Source organism: Leptidea sinapis, chromosome 37 (assembly GCF_905404315.1).
Source record: "Leptidea sinapis chromosome 37, ilLepSina1.1, whole genome shotgun sequence".
NCBI classification, from domain to species: Eukaryota; Metazoa; Arthropoda; class Insecta; order Lepidoptera; family Pieridae; genus Leptidea; species Leptidea sinapis.
In genome coordinates, this window is record NC_066301.1 from 7480592 (window position 1) to 7504378 (window position 23787).

Genomic DNA, 23787 nt, shown 5'->3' on the forward strand with positions numbered 1-23787 from the left:
TCTGCGTCTCCGTAAGGAAACACAAGGCCGGCTGCGCCGTCTCAAGGTGGTGGTAGACGGCGTTTAAGTTGGAGTGAATTCCCTGGATGTTACAAAAGTCCACATTAAGCGTGGAGCGGGGTGCCGTGGTGTTGCTGCCCTGTTTGTCCTGTGACATACGCGGTACTGTGCCCTCCCCAGAATACGAGGGGCAGCCCGAGCGCGAATGCTCGGGGAGGGATTCTCCGGCTCTACAAGAGCCGGTACCCTCCTGGGGTAATTTATTTTTTAGGACCGCTCTCATATTTTGTTGGGGGGGGGGGGAAAGGACGGGGGGGAATGGCCTCCGGTCCTCGACACTAACCTATGCGAAACATAGCGGCACTAGGCCGCTACTTCACGCCGGTATTCTGTGCGAGTGTGGTAAGTAACCCGGACGAGTCTGGCCCGATTGTGCTGACGTCATAAGACAGCAGCTTGACTCTCCCACTTTCAAAAAGCCCGGAGTCACCTCTTACGACACCCTTGGACCTGGGACTACCCTATTCTTTTTACGCCCCGAGGCAGCACAGGGCAAGACATTATGCAAAGACATAAATTTGAAAATGGTGAGGCTTAGTGGTTTCAGGTGTGTTTGGACAAACTTTCTTTTTGAAGTGATAACTTCTTATGGGTGGGTACACCGCTTCGTTACGTAACGCAATTAATGTTTTGTATTGTTTAGGTTAAAATTTCATAATACCCATTAACAATATCAAGTGTTTAAATTCTCTTTGAAAAATATTGTACTTCATGGACGGATACCGCCCCCTTAGTGATGTGCAATACATAAACGAACGATTTTGCCACAGATTACAAATAATCGGTAGAAATAAATGCTATTATTATGTAAATAAGGTGTGTCACTACTATTATAAAAGGAATACAAATACTCTAAGCTTAGTGGTCTACTTTAACGTGACATTGGCTAACGCGTGGTAACCTTCCACAGAAGCCACAGTAGGAAAAATAGAATAGATGTTATAGTTTAATTGACCAGTTGACGTATATACATTTTTACGATTACAATATTTATTTTCATATTATTAAATATGATACCGATTTATATGTTATACGATATATATCTTAAATTTATAATCGATTTCATTATATTTTTTACAAAAAATAAGAGATATCAATTATTACGTCCTTTAGGAATTAGAACATCACTATAACTTGTCAGTAGTCGAGCTGTCAAATAACTATTATTAGATGGACAAATTATGAAATTACCTAAAACTTGTCCAATACGTAAGTAAAGTCTAAAAAGTATGGCTTTACGAAAATTATTACTAGAAAACCAATTAGTTTCACAACACCTCAGACGATGTCGACAAATGTGTGCCCAAGCGACAGTTAAAGTGGAAAACGTTAATAGTAAAAAACACACACATTTTGGTTTTCAAACAATATCCGAAGAAGAGAAAACTAAAAAAGGTATTAATTTTGAGAAAAAATACTGTGTACCATCGTATTTATGATTCTCTCAATTGACATCAATTCAGTTACCTATCCAATATTTTATTATAATTGCAGTGCATGAAGTATTTGAGACAGTAGCTGATAAGTATGACTTGATGAATGATGTTATGTCATTTGGAATACATAGGATATGGAAGGACATTTTTATGCAAAGACTAGCCCCGAGGCCCGGGACAAAGTTACTAGACATGGCTGGTGGAACAGGTGCACAAATATCTTCAAAGTAATCCAATGAACAATTAATGTCTAGAACACATTGGATTTAAAATGCATTAAATTTCAGGTGATATTACATTCAGATACATTAACTATATAAGAAATCTGAATCAAGGAGTAAATGAGAAAAGTACAAGTGTTACAGTAGCTGACATCAATCAAGCCATGCTAGATGTCGGGAAGCAGAGGGCTGAAAGGTAAACCAATTTTAATATATATAAATCCAGTGTCCTGATGTTTGTATTCAGTGAAGTCCTAAACTAAGGAACATTTTAATGGAGATTACCTCATGAAGTGCAGTTTAGCTTGAGTGATAGGATAGTTTTTATTTTAATTTGGGACCCATAATAATTTCCATTATTTGTTTTGTATGGTCATATTTTCGATGAGAGAATTTATTGATGCATGATTTGACAGTTCTGCTGTGAAACAATTTCATTATTACAACAGGGAGCATATTTTACTAAATAATTCTTGATGTTATGAAATATTGATTTAAAATAAAAAACAATATTTTATTTATAATGTGCAGAACAATGTCTCAATGGTCAGCTTGTATATTCTATTTGTCTGAATTATAAGGTCATAGTGCCCACCTGTGGGCTTGAGTCAAAAATTTAAATATATATTATAATTTAATTACTTACTGTGTTACTCAAACCTTGTATAGCACCTAAACACTTTATAGAGTCTCAATCAGTCTCGTGCCAGATTTTGGCGAGACAACACATTTTTTGTTTAAAGACAAATATTGGCGGAATTAACATTAAAGAAAACTCAAATCATTTGGATAATTATGGATTTCCGCAAAGTAACACATACTTCAATAAATTTTATAGAGTTTCAATAATTGTTTAACTGAGTGGATGTTGCACTATGTTAAAAATAGAGGCCTTAAAGATGACAATTTGAGATGAACAGCATTATTATAAAATTTATATATTGTTTCATAATTATATATTAAAAATATAAGACAGGGCTACACAAAGGACCCCTGTGTGGAGATGCAGTGGCTTTGTGCCGATGCTGAAAAACTACCATTACCTGATGAGTGCTTCAATGCCTACACTATTGCTTTTGGCATCAGGAACTGTACACATGTAAATAAAGTAAGTATATGCAAATGCAGAATGGGTTTATTTATTTATTTGTATGGATCTCCAACAGTTGTACATATTAACTTACATCTAACACATGCCTTATATCTAAATATTTGTATGTACTACCAATTATAGGCAAACACATCATTCCATAAAAATAACAGTGACTCTAATTTGCATTTAAGGGGACTAAAAACTGCTTAAGTATCTTAAAAATAAGTTATATAATAAGTATTAGTTGGAAAAATATGGTTTATTGTGATATTACAAGCTAGTTTTATGTCATAATGTAATATTAAAATTTATATGTATTTATCAGTCGCCACATAAAACATGGAAGCAGTCATTTTCATACTATCTACCGTTGATTATTAGCACAAAATGTCACAATTCAATAAACTACCAATGCTTTAGAAAAATATTGTTATTGGTATTTAGTCTAGGTTGTTTAGGATTAGCTTTGTGAGTCATGAGGTCTTGTAAGTTAGATATGCTCCATATTGATTTGTCCAGGGTAAAGTCGTGCGCATTCGCCCAAGGTCATTTACGTGGTTGGTTCTCGGCATTAGAAATTACGGTAATCTACAAATACTAGTAAATAACTACTAATACAAGTTCCCAAGCCTCGATTCTGCAGGTATGCGTTTTTTTTTTTGATAAAACTAATTTTAAATGAACATTGAGGTCATACATGAAGAAAGTATGATACTAGAGTGCTGGAAGAATTATTTTGAGAGCTTATACGAGAAAGATGTAAGTGAAAAAGAGCAAGAAGAGATAATAGATATGTTTGTGGACCCGAGTGATGAAATAGGTTTGGATGAAATTATGAAAGCGTTAAGATTGTATGAGGTCGGGAAAGTCTGCTGGGTATGATCGAGTGACGACTGAAATGTTGAAGGCTGGCGATGGACTAATAGTGAGCCTGCTGCATAGCCTTTTTAATTTATGTTGGAAACAGGGCCAAGTTCCAGACGATTGGACGAAGGCAGTGATTGTCCCAACCTAAAAAGGCAAAGGCTCGCAGCAGGAATGTCAAAATTATCGCGGGATCAGCCTTCTTAGTGTTGTTGGAAAAGTGTATGCCAGAATATTGATTGAAAGAGTAATGAATGTGACTAATGACAAGGTATGGGATGTGCAAGCGGGATTTCGGAAGGGAATGGGATGTACGGATCAAGTCTTTTCCTTACGCTGCATCACTGAAAAATGTCTGGCAAAAAACCAGAAAGTATATTGCGCGTTCATAGACTTGGAAAAGGCATATGATAGGGTGAATAGAAAGGAATTATGGAAGGTCTTATCTATGTATGGGGTGGACAATTTTCTGATAAGGGCTCTGAAATCTCTGTACAGGGATTCTCAAGCCTGTGTTCGTGTTAATGGTGCCTATACGGGCTGGTTTGATATCTCCAAAGGTGTCAGACAGGGTTGTGTAGCGTCGCCTTGGTTGTTCAACCTATTCATGGATAGATGCATGAATGATGTGACAGAAATGCAATGTGGAATCAAGATGGAAGGGTTGTGTGTTAAGTGCCTCTTGTACGCCGATGATCAAGTCATTTTTTCATCATCGGTAAATGAGTTGCAACAAATGATTGACTGTTTGAGCGGGAGCTTTAAAGAGAGAGGTTTGAAAGTAAATGCAAGAAAGACGAAAGTGATGGTATTTGAGAAGGATGAAAGGTTGACTGACTGTACTATCACGATTGAAGATGAAAGGGTAGAACTGCGGGAAATTGTGTGAATGGAGCGCTGCATGCCTTTATAAACGGTAAGACTGTGCCAATAGAAGCGCGAATGGCTGTACATAATGGAGTGCTTGTCGCCACGTTAATGTATGGAAGTGAGAGTTGGGTATGGCAGAAGAAGCATAAAAGCAGAATTAACGCAGTTGAGATGCGATCACTGCGTAGTATGTGTGGGGTAAGACTGACTGATAGAATTCCGAATGCGGTAATACGAGCGCGCTGTGTTTTGAAAGAGGATGTTGTGACAAGGACTGAAAAAGGAATGCTTAAATGGTTTGGACACGTGGAGCGAATGAGTGAAGAAAGAATGACGCATCAAATATATAAGGCAAGTGTGTGTGGGCAAGCCGGTCGCGGGAGACCTCGTAGAACATTCGTCGATCAAATTGGGGACGTTTTGAGAAAAGGAGAGGTCCGAAGCACCCGCAACCGGCGATCATGTATGAAAAGAGTAATGAATGTAGAGGAAGCGCGTGAGGTTTGTAAGGATAGAAGCAAATGGCATTCTATTGTCTCTGCCTACCCCGACGGGAACAAGGCGTGAGTATGTGTGTGTGTGTAAATGAACATTGAGGGAATATGCAATGTAGGTATAGTATGAGAAGTGTTCTGAAGAGCTGTTTCACATGTCGCCGAATTCTAACTTCGCCCGACACGCCACAAACTACGCGGTGATCACTTAGCACCAGGTGACCTGTACGCTACTTTTCCATAAATAAATTACAGGTACTTATGGCCAATTTTTTATAGGCATCGCTAATACATTGCATACTCCCTAAACATTCATTTAAAATTAGTTTTATCAAAAAAAATTCGTACCCGCAGAATCGAGCAGTGGGATCTTAGGCTATAGTGGTTTAATATTCCAAATACTAACCCCCTTATTCATAATAGTCTGCTAACTTAAAGCATTGCTAATTCTCAATCTGTCTTCTTCTATTGACCTAAGTCAGAATGAGAAAAAACACTCCTTAGCGGCTGTTTTAAGTTAGCGGACCATTATGAATAAGGGGGTAAGCTAATTGCCATTTGTGCCAGACTATTTATTTGAATAAACAAATCGGCTTAGGCTCTACGCTTTCCTGTCAAGTACTCTTTTTTTTTGTATCTCAGCCAGTAGTTTAGACTACTTACACATGGAGTGTTGATTGCACATCTGGTCCGGCGCACCCCAGTATCAACTTGAACCATTTGACGGCGAACAACAGAGTTCAATTCAGTGCTCTGTGAATGACTAGATCACTTGGCGTTGTGTAGAGACGTCACTTCGTTTCCTCCCTTTGTACCTAATTCCACTTTCGCACAACACATAGTAATATATCATCCCCACCATCTGGATGTGTGGCGTTCCTCCTCAGTGGGGTTTTCAAGGAACTGATCTCGTCTCAAAGTGGCTGGCGCAATTGCACTGCCGCTCACAATATTGGGATCAACCAAGAATCCTATCCTTTAACTTCAGATGAACGTCCTGCTTGTCTCCAGCCATATTTGGTCTTGTTAGGTACCTTACACATTTACATTTGCTACTTACACTATAATTGATGTTATACATATTTGTAATATGCTCCAGGTGTTGGAAGAAGCATACAGGGTACTGGAACCTGGAGGTCGTTTCCTGTGCTTGGAGTTCAGTCAGCTGCCCAACAGTACCATGCAGTGGTAAATAAATGTACCTATATAGCTTTACAATAATTATACTATGGCAGTCTATACTATATATCTATTCTGTGTGTATGTGAATTCCACCTTCGCACGACACGCCACAAGTTAGGATACCATTTGGATGTGTGGCGGTCCTCCACAATGCGGTTTTCAAGGAGCTTTCTTCCACGTCCTTACTACAAAGCTGTGGAATGAACTTCCTTGTGCGGTGTTTCCGGGACGATACGACTTGGGTACCTTCAAAAAAAGCGCTTACACCTTCCTTAAAGGCCGGCAACTGCTCCTGTGACTCAGGTAGTGTTGCAAGAGATTGTGGGCGGCGGTGATCACTTAACAACAGGTGATCCGTACGCTCGTTTGTCCTCCTATTCCATAAAAAAATGTTGAGTGGTGTAATTGAATGTGTTTGGAGAACCACATGTGCAGATGGAGTGTTGTTTCCGTTTCACTTGCATTGGTATTAAATTCTTACTTCCATAATTTTATGTGTTTAATAATTCCTTAATAATAGTTGTCAATTCACTACCATAACTTTGGAAACAAATGAGTGCCTCAGAGAGTAAAAAAATGTTCACTAATATTTTTGCGCTCTTTTCACTGACGTACAATAAACAACTAGAGTCACAATCATGCTCAAATATTGTATGACGCAAAACTCTGCCTGCGCGTCTATCAGGCAGAGTTTTCGTTCTGTTGTGTTTCGACCTAGTTTTGAATACAACGCCACACAAAGACAAAGTGTTCAGTGAAAAACTGTTCAAATAATATCCGAACTTAAAAAGTGATCGTGTGTTGTATTTCAGGTTAAAGTGCCCTTTTAAATTAATAAAATTGTGTAACTTTTTTTTATGACAGTAAGCTGATGGTTCAGCTGAATGTCCTGCTCGTCTCGTCCCTTAATAATGGGCAGGGTGTCGATTACCAAATTGACACCTTGCCCATTACAATCCAGTGCGGCTCAGGATTCTTGAAAACCAAAAATTCTGAGCGGCACTACAATTGCGATCGTCATGTTTCAAACATAAGATGTTAAGTCGCATTTGTCCAGTAATTTCACTACCTACGGGGCCCCTTCATACCGAAACAATAAACACATTACCGCTTCACGGCAAAGAGGCGCCGTTCTGGTACTCATAATTTAGCCGGCATCCTTTGCAAAGGAGCCTTCTACTCGTAAATGCCCTCGACTCTTACGACACCCTTGGGCCTGGGATTTCCGTATTATAATGTATACGTATTTACAACGCCGTTCGGACATTTTTCGAAAACCTTTTAATAGGCGATTGAAAGTCTAGTAACTAGTTTATTGTACATGGATGGCTTCTTTTAAATATTCTTTTTCGATTATTTTTAAATCCTATCCAAATTGGCTTGATACAATACCTTTAATGTATAGATCTAGTCAGCCTGTCTTCATTGTAATATAATAATAATAATATTGACACTCACAAATTATCTTGCCCCAAATTAAGCACATATATAGAGCCTGTGTTATGGGTTGTAAGACAACGATATATTTGATACAATATAATTAATTAAACATACATAAATACATTTAAACATCCTTGACTCGGAAAAAAAACATCCATATTCATCATATAAATGCTTACACCTACCGGGATTCGAACCCGGATTCGTATTTGACAATTATTGTACATTGTCAAATACGAACTAGCGTGATGACAGTGGACTTATGTATACTAGTCAAAACAAAATAAGGGCCACTTGATTTTTTTGGCCTCGCTAGCGATAATTTATTTTTTATGCATTCTCAAGTAGCTGATACTTTATTGTGGTGTTACCTTATTTGTTTACACACTTTTTTTGAGCATTCCACCCGCATAATTGTTTAAAGTTTTAGATAATTTATTGCAACCACTTGATTCTACCCGATTTTAAGACGGATTTCAACTCAGTCAAATTGACGATTCTGTCAGGAACACTGTAAGTTTCGTTTGACTAGGGGCTGAATAAACATTTTAAAAAAGCTATGCCGAGAATTCGAAGTCATATGGACTTTCCAACCGTAACTAGGGCCGTAACATTGCTTCAAGAAGGCCATTCGCAGCGTTCTGTGGCGTTGTAGCTGGGTTTTTCCCGGCGAGCGATCCAGAATGCTTGGAATCGTTTTCAAGAGACTGGGAGACTAACCAGGAGACGGGGATCTGGCAGAGTTCGAGCAACTACAGCACAGGAGGACCGCTACGTGAGCTTGACTGCGCGTAGAGAACGCTGTATAACAGCCCGTTCGTTACAAAACCGTTTGCAGCAGGCGACCGGTACACGTGTTAGTGATCAAACTATTAGAAATCGTTTACACGAAGACCAGCAGTTCTCCAGGAGACGTGTAGTGCGAATACCATTAACAAGTGCTCATCGTGCAACCCGATTATCATTCGCAAGGCAGCATCTGGCGTGGGATATGAATGATTGGAGGACTGTATTGTTTACGGATGAGTGCAAAGTTATTTTTTTTTAAAGATGACCGTCGCATTAGGGTCTGGAGGCGTGAAGGTGAGCGATTTTCGGATGCTTGCATCCATGAAAGTATCAGATTTGGGGGCCCCAATGTTATGGTATGGGGAGGAATCTCTATGTCAGGCAGAACCGAGCTGGTAATTCTAAACGAAGGCACAATAACAGCTCAACGTTACATCGAGGAGATCATAAGACCCCATGTGGTCTCATATGCACATAGAATCGGCGCAAGATTCCATCTGATGCACGATAATGCTCGCGCGCTCATACAGCTAGGGCCACCAGAGAAGCCCTAGAGGAGGCTGGTATACAGGTGTTGTCCTGGCCTGCAAACAGTCCGGATCTAAATCCCATTAAACACATGTGGGATTTACTGAAATGCAGTGTTCGAAGCACAAACCAACCCGTGCACAATGAAAGACAGCTAATAAACGTTCTGAAATCAAGCTGGGAACAAATTCCTCAAGAAACAGTGGTTCACCTGGTGGAGAATGTACCTTCTAGGCTTCAAGAGTGCATTAGTAATCGAGGACGTCATAAATCAAGAAACATTTTGTTTTTTTTTCAGAATTTTTTTCCTCTCTAATTATTTTTGCAAAAATGTCAATTTTTAGAAAAAGTGGAGCAAATTTCTTTTTTTAATGGAATGCATCATTATTTTATGCTGTCTACAATAAAAATCAATCAATTTATCCAACTGAAACATTGATCAACCTTTAAACCTCAAGAATTCATGAGAATACTGTAAAAACGTGGTGGCCCTTATTTTGTTTTGACTAGTATATAAATAAGTAATACACCAAATATACCTATATCGCTACCTTTACTTGTGGTGCCAACCTTTGAGTCTGGTCCTAGACCCTCTTGAGTTTGTCCTCGATCTGTTTGATTCTATCTATTGTGGGCAACTACTTTATGTATGTCAACTGTGCAGGTTGTATGACCAGTACTCATTCCAAGTAATCCCGGTGATGGGCCAGCTTGTTGCGGGCCAGTGGAAGCCGTACCAGTACCTGGTGGAGAGTATCCGCCAGTTCCCTAACCAGGTGAGATTCTCACTTACATGTAATATACAAATAAAGAGATAAGCTAGTGCACTTATTATTACCCCTCTTATATCTACACAAATAAGATAAGAAAAAGGCAGATCATTAATTACCACACAGAAGTAAAAAGGTGATAAAAGATTCATATTCGAAGATACAAGTTATTGAACCTAGCTAGCAAACCTTTCATATAATATTTCAAATGTTTTTAAAGTCTGATACAATTATTCACTGGTATCAAGCCAGAACCTCATTGTTCTTCACAACAAGTTAAATTAATTTTATTGTACATATTGAGAATTGTCAGTATATATATGCATTAAGTTTTCCATGTTTTCTTAGAAAGTTTTAAGCACTCCTCTACATCTGGAGTAAGGTGACATCTAAACTTAATAAAATACTTTTTCAATTGGTTTATACAGGAGCGGTTCAAGAACATGATCGAGGAGGCCGGCTTCAGACATGTCACATATGAAAACCTCACACTAGGGGTCTGCTCCATCCACTCCGGTTTTAAAATATAAATAAATGCTCTCAATCAATATGAGCACAAACAAAAGTATGTTATATTTTGTATATTGATGTTTTAGTGCAAAACTACTGCGGATTGTAATTTCAATGATCTTGAATAAACATTATAAAATATGAATCCTTAGCATCAAAATATTTTTAAACAACATTGTAAATTTGTATATTAAAAAACAGATTGGTTTCTGGATGTAGAAAATTACTTACTTTTTACATAATTTAAGTTCTCTCAGTAAGTGAATTGTTAATTCTTATGAGAAATAAAGATTCTTTAACGATCAACCATAGAAATTTTTTGTGATATTGAAATAATTTTAATCTTTTATAATCATATTTTAACAGGCAAAGCAGACTGCATACAGGATCTCAGGAATATCATCCACTAATGTGACTATTTTCTACTTCTGCTCATTTAATGAGACATCAAGATTCGCGCCGACATTCTGCAATTTTCAATGGCTATATTATTAGTCTAGCATTGTGATATTGAAAAGTAACAATTGATGCCACTTACATATTACTAAACAGACTAGGTATAATATTGTAGATATAATGTTAGGTTAAGTTATGTTTGCCCTGTTGATATTTTATAGAAGTTTAAATAAAAATACAATAATAATTATACAATGTATTTCAATAATTCCGTCAAACAACATTTTTGGAATGCAGACAACACTCTTGAACCTATATATTATTACATTTAAACACCTCTTAATGGGATAATATTTCAGTGACATAATTTCACACCAAAGGAAACTAGAACACAAGATCACTGATTCCACTCTTCACACATTCTCACACTCTCACTCTGATTTATGGTAGGGAGCCACTATTAATATAGATATATCCATTTTGCATACATAAGTGTAGAACACGAAAAACACAAAGCATTCTTATTTGATATGATTTACACATAGCTTTCAAAGAATATTAGTGTCAATGTATTTATTTGTGAGGCACAAATAGGATATATCCAAGTGATCTCACTTCTATTAAAGTAAGCTGAAGCATGCTTATTATTGAAATGACATCAAATTAGCTCTACACTAATCAGCAAAGCTATCTCAACTGTCTCTTTGAAAACACAATTTAAATGAAAAGCAAATATTATATTAATCTGACTGCATCTAGGTTACTGCTGTCACGTCATCACACAACTTTTGTATTTTTACTCATTTATAATTGGAAGTAGTTATGCAGAAAGGACTCAAAACCACACTGTTCAAAATAGAGTTAATTATGCCATCATACTCCTGAATACGAATCTGTTATCTATTATAAACTTTATTTTAAAAATGTACACAGAAACTGTTTTATTTTGGATATTTATATCTAAGATTATTTAGAGCAGACACTTATAATGCCTATACTCAAAAGTGCCTTGTGTGCGGTTGGAGTCCTTTCTGCATAACTACGTCCAATTATGTGATTGACCATTTTGTAAATTCTTTAGTGGGTATCTTGTTTTGTAATTTAAGTTAAGGTTTGGTAATGGTTGTGTAATCAAGTATACAATTACAGAAATGTATGGTGAAGTGATGGCCTCAGCAGCACCAATGGCAGTGTCCACCCCGAGGTTAAATTCAACACATTATCCTAGAAAGTTCGGTACGGAGCGTGCACTCAAGTTAATCTGCAATAATGTTTAAGTCATACCCAATCCAAATCCATCCGATCATCCGGCTACTACTATAATATCCGAGGTGAAGAGATGAGTGCGCGCGTCCTAAGCCTCGCTTCCTTCCGTTATTCCCAATGAATCCTTAATCCGAATGCAATCCGTTATCTGAATGTATGTATCCTTATCCTATCCAGAATTCCTGACATGACACACCTCCAGCCAAGCACATCCAAGTCCAATCCACAGTGGATGAAACAAAAAACATTATTTTAATCATCTCAATTAAAAAAAATTGTCAATTTACATTTATATCAGCTTTCTTTAAGCATATTGTCAAAATTTATACAAATAAAAACAAAAATTGTTACTATTTACTTATTATGAAATCAACAAGGAGACACTATAATAGCCGTAGTATCTTCCAAGAGTAACTTCATTTAAGACAAAAAAATTGAAATAGTCAAAATAAGAATATTAAGCATATTATATGTGTGTTTATGTGTGTGTAGTTTTGTGTATATTGTCTTAAAGCTATGGAGGTTGTCGCCGCAGAGCCGCCGCCATCCCGAGCAGAGCTGTCGATAAATATATCCTTCAGTATTCAAGGCTACATTATTTCTATCACTCAGATTTCTCATACATTTATTGCTCCTTTGAAATTGTCAATTTGACGACAATTTTATATTTTGTGCAAAGCATTGGGATACATAAATATAAAAAAATAATCATACTTATTTTTAAATGTGTCATTTAAAGTCTGTACTAAAGTTATTATTTTTTTACTGAAAAAGTATGTAAATATTATCAGATAATTTAATGGAATATGATATGACCAACCTGTGTACCATTCCTTTGACTCAGTCGACCGGTCAGTGTAATATCTAAATATTAATAATTATGGTGTTCACAAATCGCGACTCGGTTTCTGTTACAACTAATGTAAAAGAATATATACATCTAGACAATCTCTTGCATTAAGGCATCATGAAAACAGGCCTGGTTTATTACTTTAGTGTGCATGACAAGCTACATCTTACACTCGCGAAATGTATGTCACTTTGTTTTAAAGAGGGTGTCTAGACGTATAAACTATCTAAGTACTAATGTATCCAAAAGTAGAACTACTCTGTACCCTCCATCTGTAACTGGCTTCTGGAGAGTTGTGTATATTACCGATGTAGCTCCCAAGTGAAGTATAATAAAGAATTTGGAGGTATCGTTATATCTAATAGCCGCCGTTCCATCACTTGATGGAGGTCCAAAGCAACCTAACGGAGCCAACGAGCTTTGCATGCCTTCATCCCAAGTGTCAATCACAGAAAATAACACGGAGAGTTAAGCACAAAATAGTCTGTTACAGCTTTAAGACAGTATTGCTATACAGCAATACTTACGTATATACAGATGTAGGTCACCAGGTGACAAGTCTAACTCTGAAACTGAAACATAGAGTTAAAGTATTCCCAAAAATCAACATTAAGACATAGAAGTGGATGTGAGACAAAGAGTTAAACTCAAAATAATTTGGGGTGCAACTTTAATACCGTATTGCTATACAGCAATACATCCATATGGATGTGAGACATAGAAGGTCACTAGATCCAACCCAGAAACTGACATGGAGAGTGAGTTAAACTCAAAATAACTTGAAGTCCAACCTTAAGACAGTATTGCTATACAGTAATAAACCCATATGGATGTGAGACATAGAAGGTCACTAGGTCCAACTCAGAAACTGACACGGAGAGTTAAACTCAAAATAATTCGGGATGCAACTTTAATACCGTATTGCTATACATACATACATCCATATGGATGTGAGACATAGAAGGTCACTAGATCCAACCCAGAAACTGACATGGAGAGTGAGTTAAACTCAAAATAATTTGAAGTCCAACCTTAAGACAGTATTGCTATACAGTAATAAACCCATATGGATGTGAGACATAGAAGGTCACTAGGTCCAACTCAGAAACTGACACGGAGAGTGAGTTAAACTCAAAATAATTTGAAGTCCAACCTTAAGACAGTATTGCTATACAGTAATAAACCCATATGGATGTGAGACATAGAAGGTCACTAGGTCCAGATCTGAAACTGACACAGAGAGTTAAAATATTTCGGGGTCCAACTTAAGGACAGTATTTCTATATAGCAAAATTCCCAAATGGGTTTGAAATGTGGAAGGTCACCAAGTCCATCTCTCCTCGGTATTAATGTTTATGGTTAGTAAGGCGGGTTAAGCTGTACTAAAGATCAGGTTCAGGTTGGCCCTGTTTCACCGCAACAAATGTGATCTATTGTGATAGCCACTTAATTATAGCCGTCTGCTAAGATTGATTGTCGGTATTTACTGCCCTTCCAAAATAGCAATCTTTGGGAACACTTTCTTGATCTACAGTGTGATAAACAGATATAACGAAACAAATGGAGCTGGATAGCCCACAGTCCGACCATATACCGAGGCAATACCGTGAGGCGAAATAGAAGGGAGAGTTTCGCTGTATGTGGACAAGGCTTCCACTCAACCAAAAGATTATCCGGCGATGGTCAACAGTAAAGGCCGGAACGCATTAGCTGCACTGCACGATATTATTTCAACCATTTTGTATGGTACATGTCGCACTAAAGCAGCGCTGCACTGCGCGTCGCGTCAGAGTTGCCTCCGAGAGAATATTTTGACGCGCAGTGCAGCGACGCTCAGTGCGACACAGCAAGCGGCGCGTCGCTTCAGTATGGATACTATTAATTGTTAAATTTATAGAATTTTGTCTTATAATTTAATTAATTTTAATAACTAAATAAAAATAATTTAATTATTAGTATAATTTAATAAATTAATAATTTTATTTTATTAATTTATTTTGGATGCATACCCTTACAAACTAATTTATTTTGTATATTACAGCCATTGTAAAATACTCTACTGATTGAAAAGAGTAGCCGTTGTGTTTCTTGTATGTTCTTTTCAAGAGCCCTACTTTTTCCGAAACATTCAAATTCAAATATTTTTATTCAAAATAGGATTTAAAATCACTTATTGAACGACAAAATCTACCACCCATTCAAAAGAGACTGCCTCAGACCTGAGAAGAATGGGCTCAAGAAACTCAGCGGGCTTTTTTTTTAAATATAAAATATGGATTACAATGTAATATCGTACAATAAACATTTATAATTAAAGATCCTGAGGGTGTTCGCTTTATTCCCAGTCCGTGGTGTCATTAAGAAAATCGTTTATGCTATAATAACCTTTCCCACACAAACGTTTTTTAACAATTCTTTTAAATTTCGTAACACATTTGCTTTGTACATTTTCTGGGATCATATTGTAGAAGCATATACATCGCCCAACAAAAGACTTACTAACTCGACCCAACCGAGTAGTAGGCATAACAAGTTTATGTTTGTTCCTCGTGTTAACATTATGAATGTCACAGTTTCTAGAAAATTCCTCAATGTGCTTATTAACATACAAAACATTATCGAAAATGTATTGAGAAGCAACAGTCAAAATGTTTATTTCTTTAAATTTTTCTCTTAATGATTCTTTAGGACCTAGGTTATAAATCGCGCGAATAGCCCTCTTCTGCAGCACAAAGATAGTATTAATATCGGCCGCACTGCTCCATAACAATATACCATAGGACATAATACTATGAAAATAACTAAAGTATACTAATCTCGCCGTATCTATGTCAGTTAACCGTCTAATTTTCTTAACCGCATATGCTGCAGAACTAAGCCTATTCGCCAATCCTTCAATTTGGAAAGGATGGTAGATTCTGTAGTTTAAAAGAAATATTTATAGTGACGATTCAAAACCGCTTAGTTTAAGGCTAACTGAAAAAGGGTTATTTGACTTTGAAGTCTTATTTTTTTTCCTCATCCGTTAATAGGTTCTTCTTCTGCACACAATAAAGAAATAATGACCTAATCCTCGTCACTATCGCTCATCTTGTAATGCTGCTCGCACGCAAACTGCTATAGAAATGACGCGAGCTGCCGCATACTGCAGTTGTAGTGCGATAGGTACCGTCTAGAGACGTGAAGCGACGCGCAGCGCAGCGCCGCTGTAATGCGTTCCGGCCTTAACACTCATTAAACAAAAAATCCGGCATGGGGTCGTATTTAAATAGCACATAATTTTACCGAGAGAGCTAATCTTTTATTTTAAAATAAATAATGGTGGTGTGTGAGTGTGTGTGTACCTGTACTCAGTAGGCATGGTCGCGAGAGCGCGATCGCGAGCGTGAGCGCGAGTAGGAGGCGCGACGCACCGGCGAGTAAGTGGGCGACCCACGACCGCGCCGCGGCGAGTACGAGCGTGACCTGGAGCACGACACCACATAATGTCACTAACGGCCGTTCCCAATATTCAGTCTATCTCCGGCTGTTGGCCTACATGAGATAAAAAATCCTACCTATCGTTGACTTTTCTGTCCCAATAAAGTTATCCGTACACGCTGTCTATCGATGGGAGGACGTTTGTATGGAAATTGCAATTGACGCGTCCCAATATTATCCGTATCTGACTGACAGCTGTCAGTGATATTGGCTGTCTCTAGTAATGTAATTGTCAAACCCACGTTTTCGGGGTATCGAAAGGTGGATCATTATTATTTGCCTAGTAAAAAATACTTTTCATTTCTCATACTCGGAAAGTAATGTTATTTTGATCTGATTATTGGGTGAAAAATGCTGCTTCCCTCCGTTGAGAGGAAAAAACTCATACAAACCTAAGAGCCGGAATGAACTTTGAAAATAGAACTGCTGTCAGCTGTGAAGAGACGACGACAAACAGACGTGTGGCACTCGGGGACTGCCGCGGTAAAGCTATTGCATAGCATTTTTATCAACTTATGCAATTATAATTATTTATATATTTGATTTATGCAGTATTTTTTTTCTTTGCTTTTTCTTTGATATTAATTCAAGTTACACTTTTTGAGCGTGGTGACCGATAAACAAACATTTTTTGTTCTTTTATTAAATAAATGAGAAGTTAATATTGTTCAAAATACTTATAGTATCTTACAATACATATAGGTAATTCAGGAATATCTATCATAGATTGGTTTATGGTAACTGAAATAATAAACATAAGTTTCAGACTTGATATCTTCTAAATATCTGGAAAATACCGCGTCAATGGTGGTCCCATAATTTGTTGTGGATTCTTGTGGATCATTATTCATTTTCAAATTCAATATTTTCGAAAGAAGAGTAGTCAGCCGCTCTGATTTTTTATCAGCGAAGTTGATGTTGAAATCGCCAACCAAAATAAGTGGAAATTTACTACCATTTGTACCAAGTATTTTCGACTCTTCTTCAGTGTTCTCCAGTTCAGTGCGATGAATAAAATGCTCCACCTCGTCCCATTTTGGATTCGGAGAAATGTAAATAATAATAAAAATCAAAAAACGTGATAAAAAATAAAGAAATTAAAAAAAATCTAGACGTACCCCAGGCTCGAACCTAGGACCTTCTACACAATAAGCGTACGTGATTACCACTTTTCCACGGTAACTGTAATGACAGTGGCGAAATATCTATATATGTACATCTAGTATGTAGGGTGTTAGTTAGGTTTACAGAATTTCTGGATTCGGTCTCCACGCTCAAGGCCCGCGATAGAAGCTATGCAATAGCTTAAAAATCCTATCAATCGTTGACTTTTCTGTCCCAATAAAGTTATCCATACATGCTGTCTATCAATGGGAGGACGTTTGTATGGAAATTGCAATTGACGTGTCCCAATATTAACCGTATCTGCAGCTGTCAGTGATATTGGCTGTCTCTAGTAATGTAATTGTCAAACCCACGTTTTCGGGGTATCGAAAGGCGGATCATTATTATTCGCCTAGAAAAAAATATTTTATTGTGTAATAGGTATTAAATATTGTTGTTATTAGTTGTTCTTTGCACTGTAGGACTTAGTTCAAGTGATAATGAATTTTTGACACTGAGTGGAATCTGATGAAGACAATGAAGAAAATTTTTACAAAATAATTAAAAAATGATAAGTTCTATTATTATTGTAAAAAAATAACCTTGAGATATAAAAGAGAAAAATATTGAGATGAAGAATTTCTCCCTAAAATTCCTCCGTTATTTTGTGCAAGCTCGAACACATGGGAGGGCTATGATAGACAGCTTGCTTATCTACGGTGAACTGGCGATAAGAATCACTTACCGGAAATATTGGGACAGCTTTAGATAATAGATAGCTAATTACTAAAAATCCAAGGTAGTAATGTATCTCTATCTGTAGATAGTATATTGGGAATGGCTGTAAATCAGATACAGGATGTGACATCCCATCCTCAGAAAACCTCAACAAATTTTCATCCACCTACAATAAAACTGTGGAAAGACCTTCCATCCTGGAATTTTCGTAGGACTGACCTGTCTCTGTCCCCACTGTAGCGGTCATTGTTGCCGTAGTCCTCCTTCACACGGATATAAGACACCTCACCCTGTCACACAAACATTACAGGTTAGTACATAGTCGACCCACAATAATATTCCTTATCAATTTTTAATTTATCTACTATTAATATTCACTGTTATTTGTTGCTTTTACACCTACATTTGTAGATAAATTATTATTTTTTTACATTCAAATGGTGTGTAAGCAAAGTAAGTGTGAAGCCAACAGCAATTTCTGTAACTCTCATCTACATAAAAGGCATTTATTTTCTCAAAATTGATTCCTTTAGAATTATTTTTGATGTCATTTCTAATAACTGCTAGATACTACTACCGCTTCGGAAACAAATGGCGCTCTGAGAGAGAAGAAGCGGCGCAAGAAACTCTCCCAGCATTCTTTTTTTTGCGCTCTTTTCAATAAAAATATAGAATATTGTATAATCATTTCTATCGCTATAAAAATGTAGGAGTACTCCATAAATAGTTTGCACTTGATATTTGAATAGGAGGAGAGGACATCTGTTTAATATAAGTAGCTGTCATTTAAAAAATATGTAACTAACATAATATGTGGAAGCATATACGCACCTCATGGCTCCTGAATCGTGAGTCGTCAAGTTTCTTGACAGCATACTTCATGTCCTCATGACGTAGGAACTCCACAACTCCTGTACCATCCTTGAATGTGTCCGCAAAGCACACATCCCCTGCCTCACGCATATGGTCCTTGAGATCCTGAGAGATGGTGATACATATTATTCAACTCATTTGTTAAGCCTTGATATGTAAACCATTTAATAAAACACTTAAAAAAAAACAAACTATACAGTCAGATAATTTGTGTCAACTTTTTTGAAATTTGCTTGCAAATGGAAATATTTATAAATATCTAACTTAAAGAACAATATAACATTCTGACATCAACACATTTGTCTAAAAGGCATTTATTTTCTCAAAATTGATTCCTTTAGAAGCCTTTATGATGTCATTTCTAATATACTAGATACTACTACCGCTTCGGAAACAAATGTCGTTATGAGAGGGAAGAAGCGGCGCAAGAACCTCTCCCAACATTCTTTTTTTGCACTGTTTTAATATATTCTATGATCATGGCACAAACCTGCCAGGAGCCCGAGGGGGGCAGGCCAGTGACCAGCACGCGGTACTCTGAGCGGCGGGCGGGGGGGCCCCGCGCCGCCGGTCGTGATCCGAACCGGTCTCCTCCTCCGCGGCTCCCTCGCCCGCCACCACCGCCCCCACCCCGCGGGAATTCCACCCTCAGGCGGTACCCGTCGTAGTCGTAACCATCACGAGCACGCACCGCATCATCCGCGTCTCTGTTCCAAATCCAATGATTAGAACTATTTTCTTACTTGCGACATGTTTTCCAATGCCGAAGATCCCCAGATACACTCGGTACATATAGTTTTTTGAGATATGTAACGATTTTTAGGAGTACTCCTGTGTATGCGTATCGATTTACTATTAACGATTAGTAAAAATATATAAGTTATACATTGACAAAAACTATTTTCAACATATTATTTTTTATTATGTTATCTTAATATATATAAATCTCGTGTCACAATGTTTGTCCTCAATGGACTCCCTAAACTAATGAACCGATTTTAATGGTGATTACTTCATGGAGTGCAGTTTGGTCCAACTTGAGAGATAGGGTAGTTTTTATTTCGATTTGGGAACCATAAATATTTTTATTTTCAATATTTGTTTTGTATGGACATATTTTCTATGAGAGAATTTAGTGACGCACAGTTTGACAGTTCCGCTGTGAAACAATTTCATTCTAACAATAGGGAGCATATTTACGAAATAATTTTTGATGTTTTGAAATATAAAACAGTTGTTTTTTACTATCTACAGAACAACGTCTGTCGGGGCAGCTAGTGTTTTATATATTAATTTTGTTATCATCTTTCTGTGAACATATTTCAAAAGATGGCGCGATTAGTCTCGCTGATTCGAATATTCAAAGAGTCCAACGACGCGCTGATTGGTTATAAATCGTCACTCGTCAGTCGAGCATTCGCGTCGGGACTCGGGACGATTTCGCGCCGTCTCTTTCTAGCTTGTTGGCTTCTTAAGAGACTTTGGATGTTTTCCCATACTAATTTGAATGAATAGATATGAAGATATTCTTTTTTTTAATGAAAATAAGGGACAAGACAAGCAGGATGTTCAGGTGATGGTAATAGCTATAGATAATTTTGTACGCAACAAGAAGCCCAGCTTGATGGCAGGTTTTAGAGAATATAATGAAATTTCAAATTATGTTTTTCAATGAAGTAAGTACCTAATAACAGAAATCAATTGATTTTTATAGAATACTTAGAATGATTGAGTGGTCAGGTGTTCACTTATACATTAAATAACATTATAATGTATTAATGTAATACCTACAAAGTAAATATTGAACATATTTAATATTGAAAACAATTTAGGGCTTTTATCTATAGGTAAAACTTACACAAACAATAATGCAGCATTTTTTGTTTGTAAACAAATTCCAGTGTTAGCTTGGCTTACCCTATGATATAACCCTAGGCACGCCACTAGAGCATAGCAAGACACATAACAAAACACTGATCTTTTGAGTCAAATATGAATTAAGGTTCCCCCCGTACTCCACCGCATCCTATTTCACTTAAGCACACAACCCACAGGACCAATCTCGGTCATCAAAATGCTAATACCCCGATCAAGTAGACTATATAATGAATTTATTAGTAAAGATAAGTCAATTGATCTGTTCAGCGATAATACAACAAAATTTAAAGATAAAATTAATTAAGACACTCGATAGATATCACATAGATATTAAAATTGTGAATATTTTTTTCTTTATTATTATTCTAGTATTTTTATTTTTTATATACCTCTCATTATATAAATTTTAACTTTTTTACAACTTATATCTGTGTACATGCTGTAACTGCCTATAAATATAATTATGTGTATCCCTAGCACAAGACTTGTTTAATGTTAATGTATCACATGTAATTCTGTTGGTAGTTCATAAATAAATAAATAAGAAGCATAGAGTGTGGCAGGCCCATAACACGTGTGTCTCAGACTCTAACTGTATAAATATATGGAAATAGTGAGCTCAACTATATGTATGGGTAAGATGGGATCACCTTGTCTTTTTAAATGCAAGTGTGGTAAGCAGAGTACCTCTAAGAACTATCCTTGTGTGTATATTTCACACAAGGATACAAGTTTCATAAGAGTCGAGATGCAAGACACACCAAGCTCTATGTTGAATGCTGTATGAGCAAAGATAACATGAGCTACATCTTACTACTCTTGACAAATGCCTCCATGATGACCTCAAAAATGTACAAGATTCTACCCTGGAACTACAACCTGCCTGAACTTCATATCTTTCTTAGAAAAACCACCAACCTATGCACACAATGCAAGCTTTCACAAACACACTCGTTTGCCCAGTACTTCTTCAGCAACAAGGTGGTTCATAAGTGTAACAATTGAAAAAACCTGTGGTTTAATTTCATTCTAGTGACAGACAATAATTAATTGTTTATCTATGCATAAGTTAAAATTAAAGTAGGACAGTTTATAAAAAATGTACAACCACTTATACGGACTACTGAGTGCAGATAAAGTAATTTATTATCGCCGCACGTAGGTATTAGCCGTAATTGACGCCAGCGGTAATACCTAAATGATAGTGTAGGCGATTACATTTGGAATAATAATTAGTAGATAATGATTTTTTGATCTTTTTAGTTACCTTGGATCTTCAAACTCCACAAATGCAAAAGGCGGTCCTTTTCTATTTTTTAGGTCTACAAATGTGACTTTTCCGAATTTATAAAATAGGTCTTGAATATCCTTTGTCCTTATATCAGGAGGAAGGTTTCCAACGTATATTCTGCATTCATTTCGATTTGCACTGCTTCCTCCGGACATGATAATTATATTTATATGTTTATTAATTCATATAACTATTAAATATGTAATTATTTTATCGCCGCAAATTTAACAACGCGTTTTCCGTCTTTTGACAAATTCAAGATGGCAGCGTATTTGCCAGCTTATCCATGGTCTACACTCTACAGTCTACACCATAGATTCAAAATATATACTTTTTTTTATATATTAGACTATATTCTATGTCTATGGTTTCCACCAAGTCTCCACTCTCCTTCTCAAGTCGAGCTCGGGTGGAAATGAAATGAAATATTTATTTATTTATTTATGATTCCTTACAGCTAACAAAATGAAAAGAGTATATTAAAAATTATACAGAATAGATACGCCAATTAAAAGGAATACTATTAACAGTACAATAAGTATGTGACAAAGTAGTTTAAGACAAAAACGAAAAATACTATAAAAACTTACAAGAAAAAATTACATAGAAAGAAAAGAAGAAATCGTATCCATATTGAGTAACTGAAACGGTGAGTAGGTTGTGTGGTGTGAGTAGTGTGAGTGAATGTGATTGGTGTGAGTGAATGTGATTGGTGTGAGTGAATGTGAGTGAATGTGAGTGTTCGAATATAATGTTTAAATTACGATGTGAGACTAATAATTTATCCTGAATATACTGATGATTAACTCCTGCAATTTAAACAGTTTAATATCAGTTTTTTGAACCTCAGACGTGATAAGTTGAAAATGTCGACGGAAGAAAATTTCTTATTATATATGTCAGGAATTCGAAATAGAGGTGAATATTTAAGATACTTAGTAGAGGCAAAGGGAATGTTAAATAAATTAGTATGCCTAGTACGTAATGTTGGTACCTGGAATGATATTTTATTTAAGATATCTGGACAGTCAAATTTATTATGTAATATATCATAAAGGAGTAACATATCAATTACATCTCTTCTATCTTCCAAGGTATCGATTTTATGATAATTACAGGCTTCTTTGTAGTCTATAGGAATGAATTGAGATTTAAAATTCAATTTTTTTATAAATATCTTTTGTATTTTTTCAAGGCGGTCAATATAACATTGATATGTAGGCCTCCAGATAGGACTTGCGAATTCAAGGATGCTTCGCACGTAAGCATAATATAGCACCTTTAGGCACAAGATGTCATTGAAAGGTTCGCAAGTGCGAAGAATAAACCCTAGATTTTTATAAGCCTTCTGTGTTATTATTTCGATGTGGTTATTATGGGTTAGTTTGCTATCATGGATCACACCTAAATCCCTTATTTGAGTAATTTTTGGAATAATTTCGTTATTTAAATTTTTATTTCATCACGCAATCAAAGTAACAAAAGTCGGTTTCATAAAATTTTGAAACCACTAAACTTTTATTTCTTCAATAGCTTGTGAAATCGCATCTGTTATTCGTCAACGTTTGAACTCTGAACTTGTTAATTTCATTATATTATTAATTAGCGCCCGGTTCTTATTAACAAGAATCGAATTGTTAATGGTACCTACGCC

At 36.5% G+C, this 23787-nt stretch overlaps 2 protein-coding genes across 3 annotated transcripts; one reads left to right on the forward strand and one right to left on the reverse strand.

Moving 5' to 3' along the window:
- Window positions 1-1169: 1169 nt before the first annotated feature.
- On the forward strand, window positions 1170-10908 carry LOC126975774 (2-methoxy-6-polyprenyl-1,4-benzoquinol methylase, mitochondrial). 2 transcript variants are annotated; one of them, XM_050823810.1, is made up of 8 exons: window positions 1170-1455; window positions 1555-1704; window positions 1784-1913; window positions 2690-2825; window positions 6138-6226; window positions 9642-9753; window positions 10176-10312; window positions 10624-10908. In XM_050823810.1, exons 1-7 carry the CDS (start codon window positions 1290-1292, stop codon window positions 10275-10277), a joined length of 885 nt encoding a protein of 294 aa, XP_050679767.1. In that variant the 5' UTR covers window positions 1170-1289; the 3' UTR covers window positions 10278-10312; window positions 10624-10908. The 2 variants fall into 2 exon arrangements, with proteins under 2 accessions (XP_050679767.1, XP_050679766.1); XM_050823809.1 differs by lacking the exon at window positions 10624-10908 and having other exon boundaries at window positions 1171-1455; window positions 10176-10563.
- On the reverse strand, window positions 10897-22409 carry LOC126975779 (serine/arginine-rich splicing factor 1A). Its single transcript, XM_050823819.1, has 6 exons — window positions 22110-22409; window positions 19455-19671; window positions 18923-19069; window positions 18311-18381; window positions 16114-16234; window positions 10897-12477 (listed from the first exon to the last, which is right to left on the reverse strand). Exons 1-5 carry the CDS (start codon window positions 22286-22288, stop codon window positions 16120-16122), a joined length of 729 nt encoding a protein of 242 aa, XP_050679776.1. The 5' UTR covers window positions 22289-22409; the 3' UTR covers window positions 10897-12477; window positions 16114-16119.
- Between the last annotated feature and the right edge of the window lie 1378 nt (window positions 22410-23787).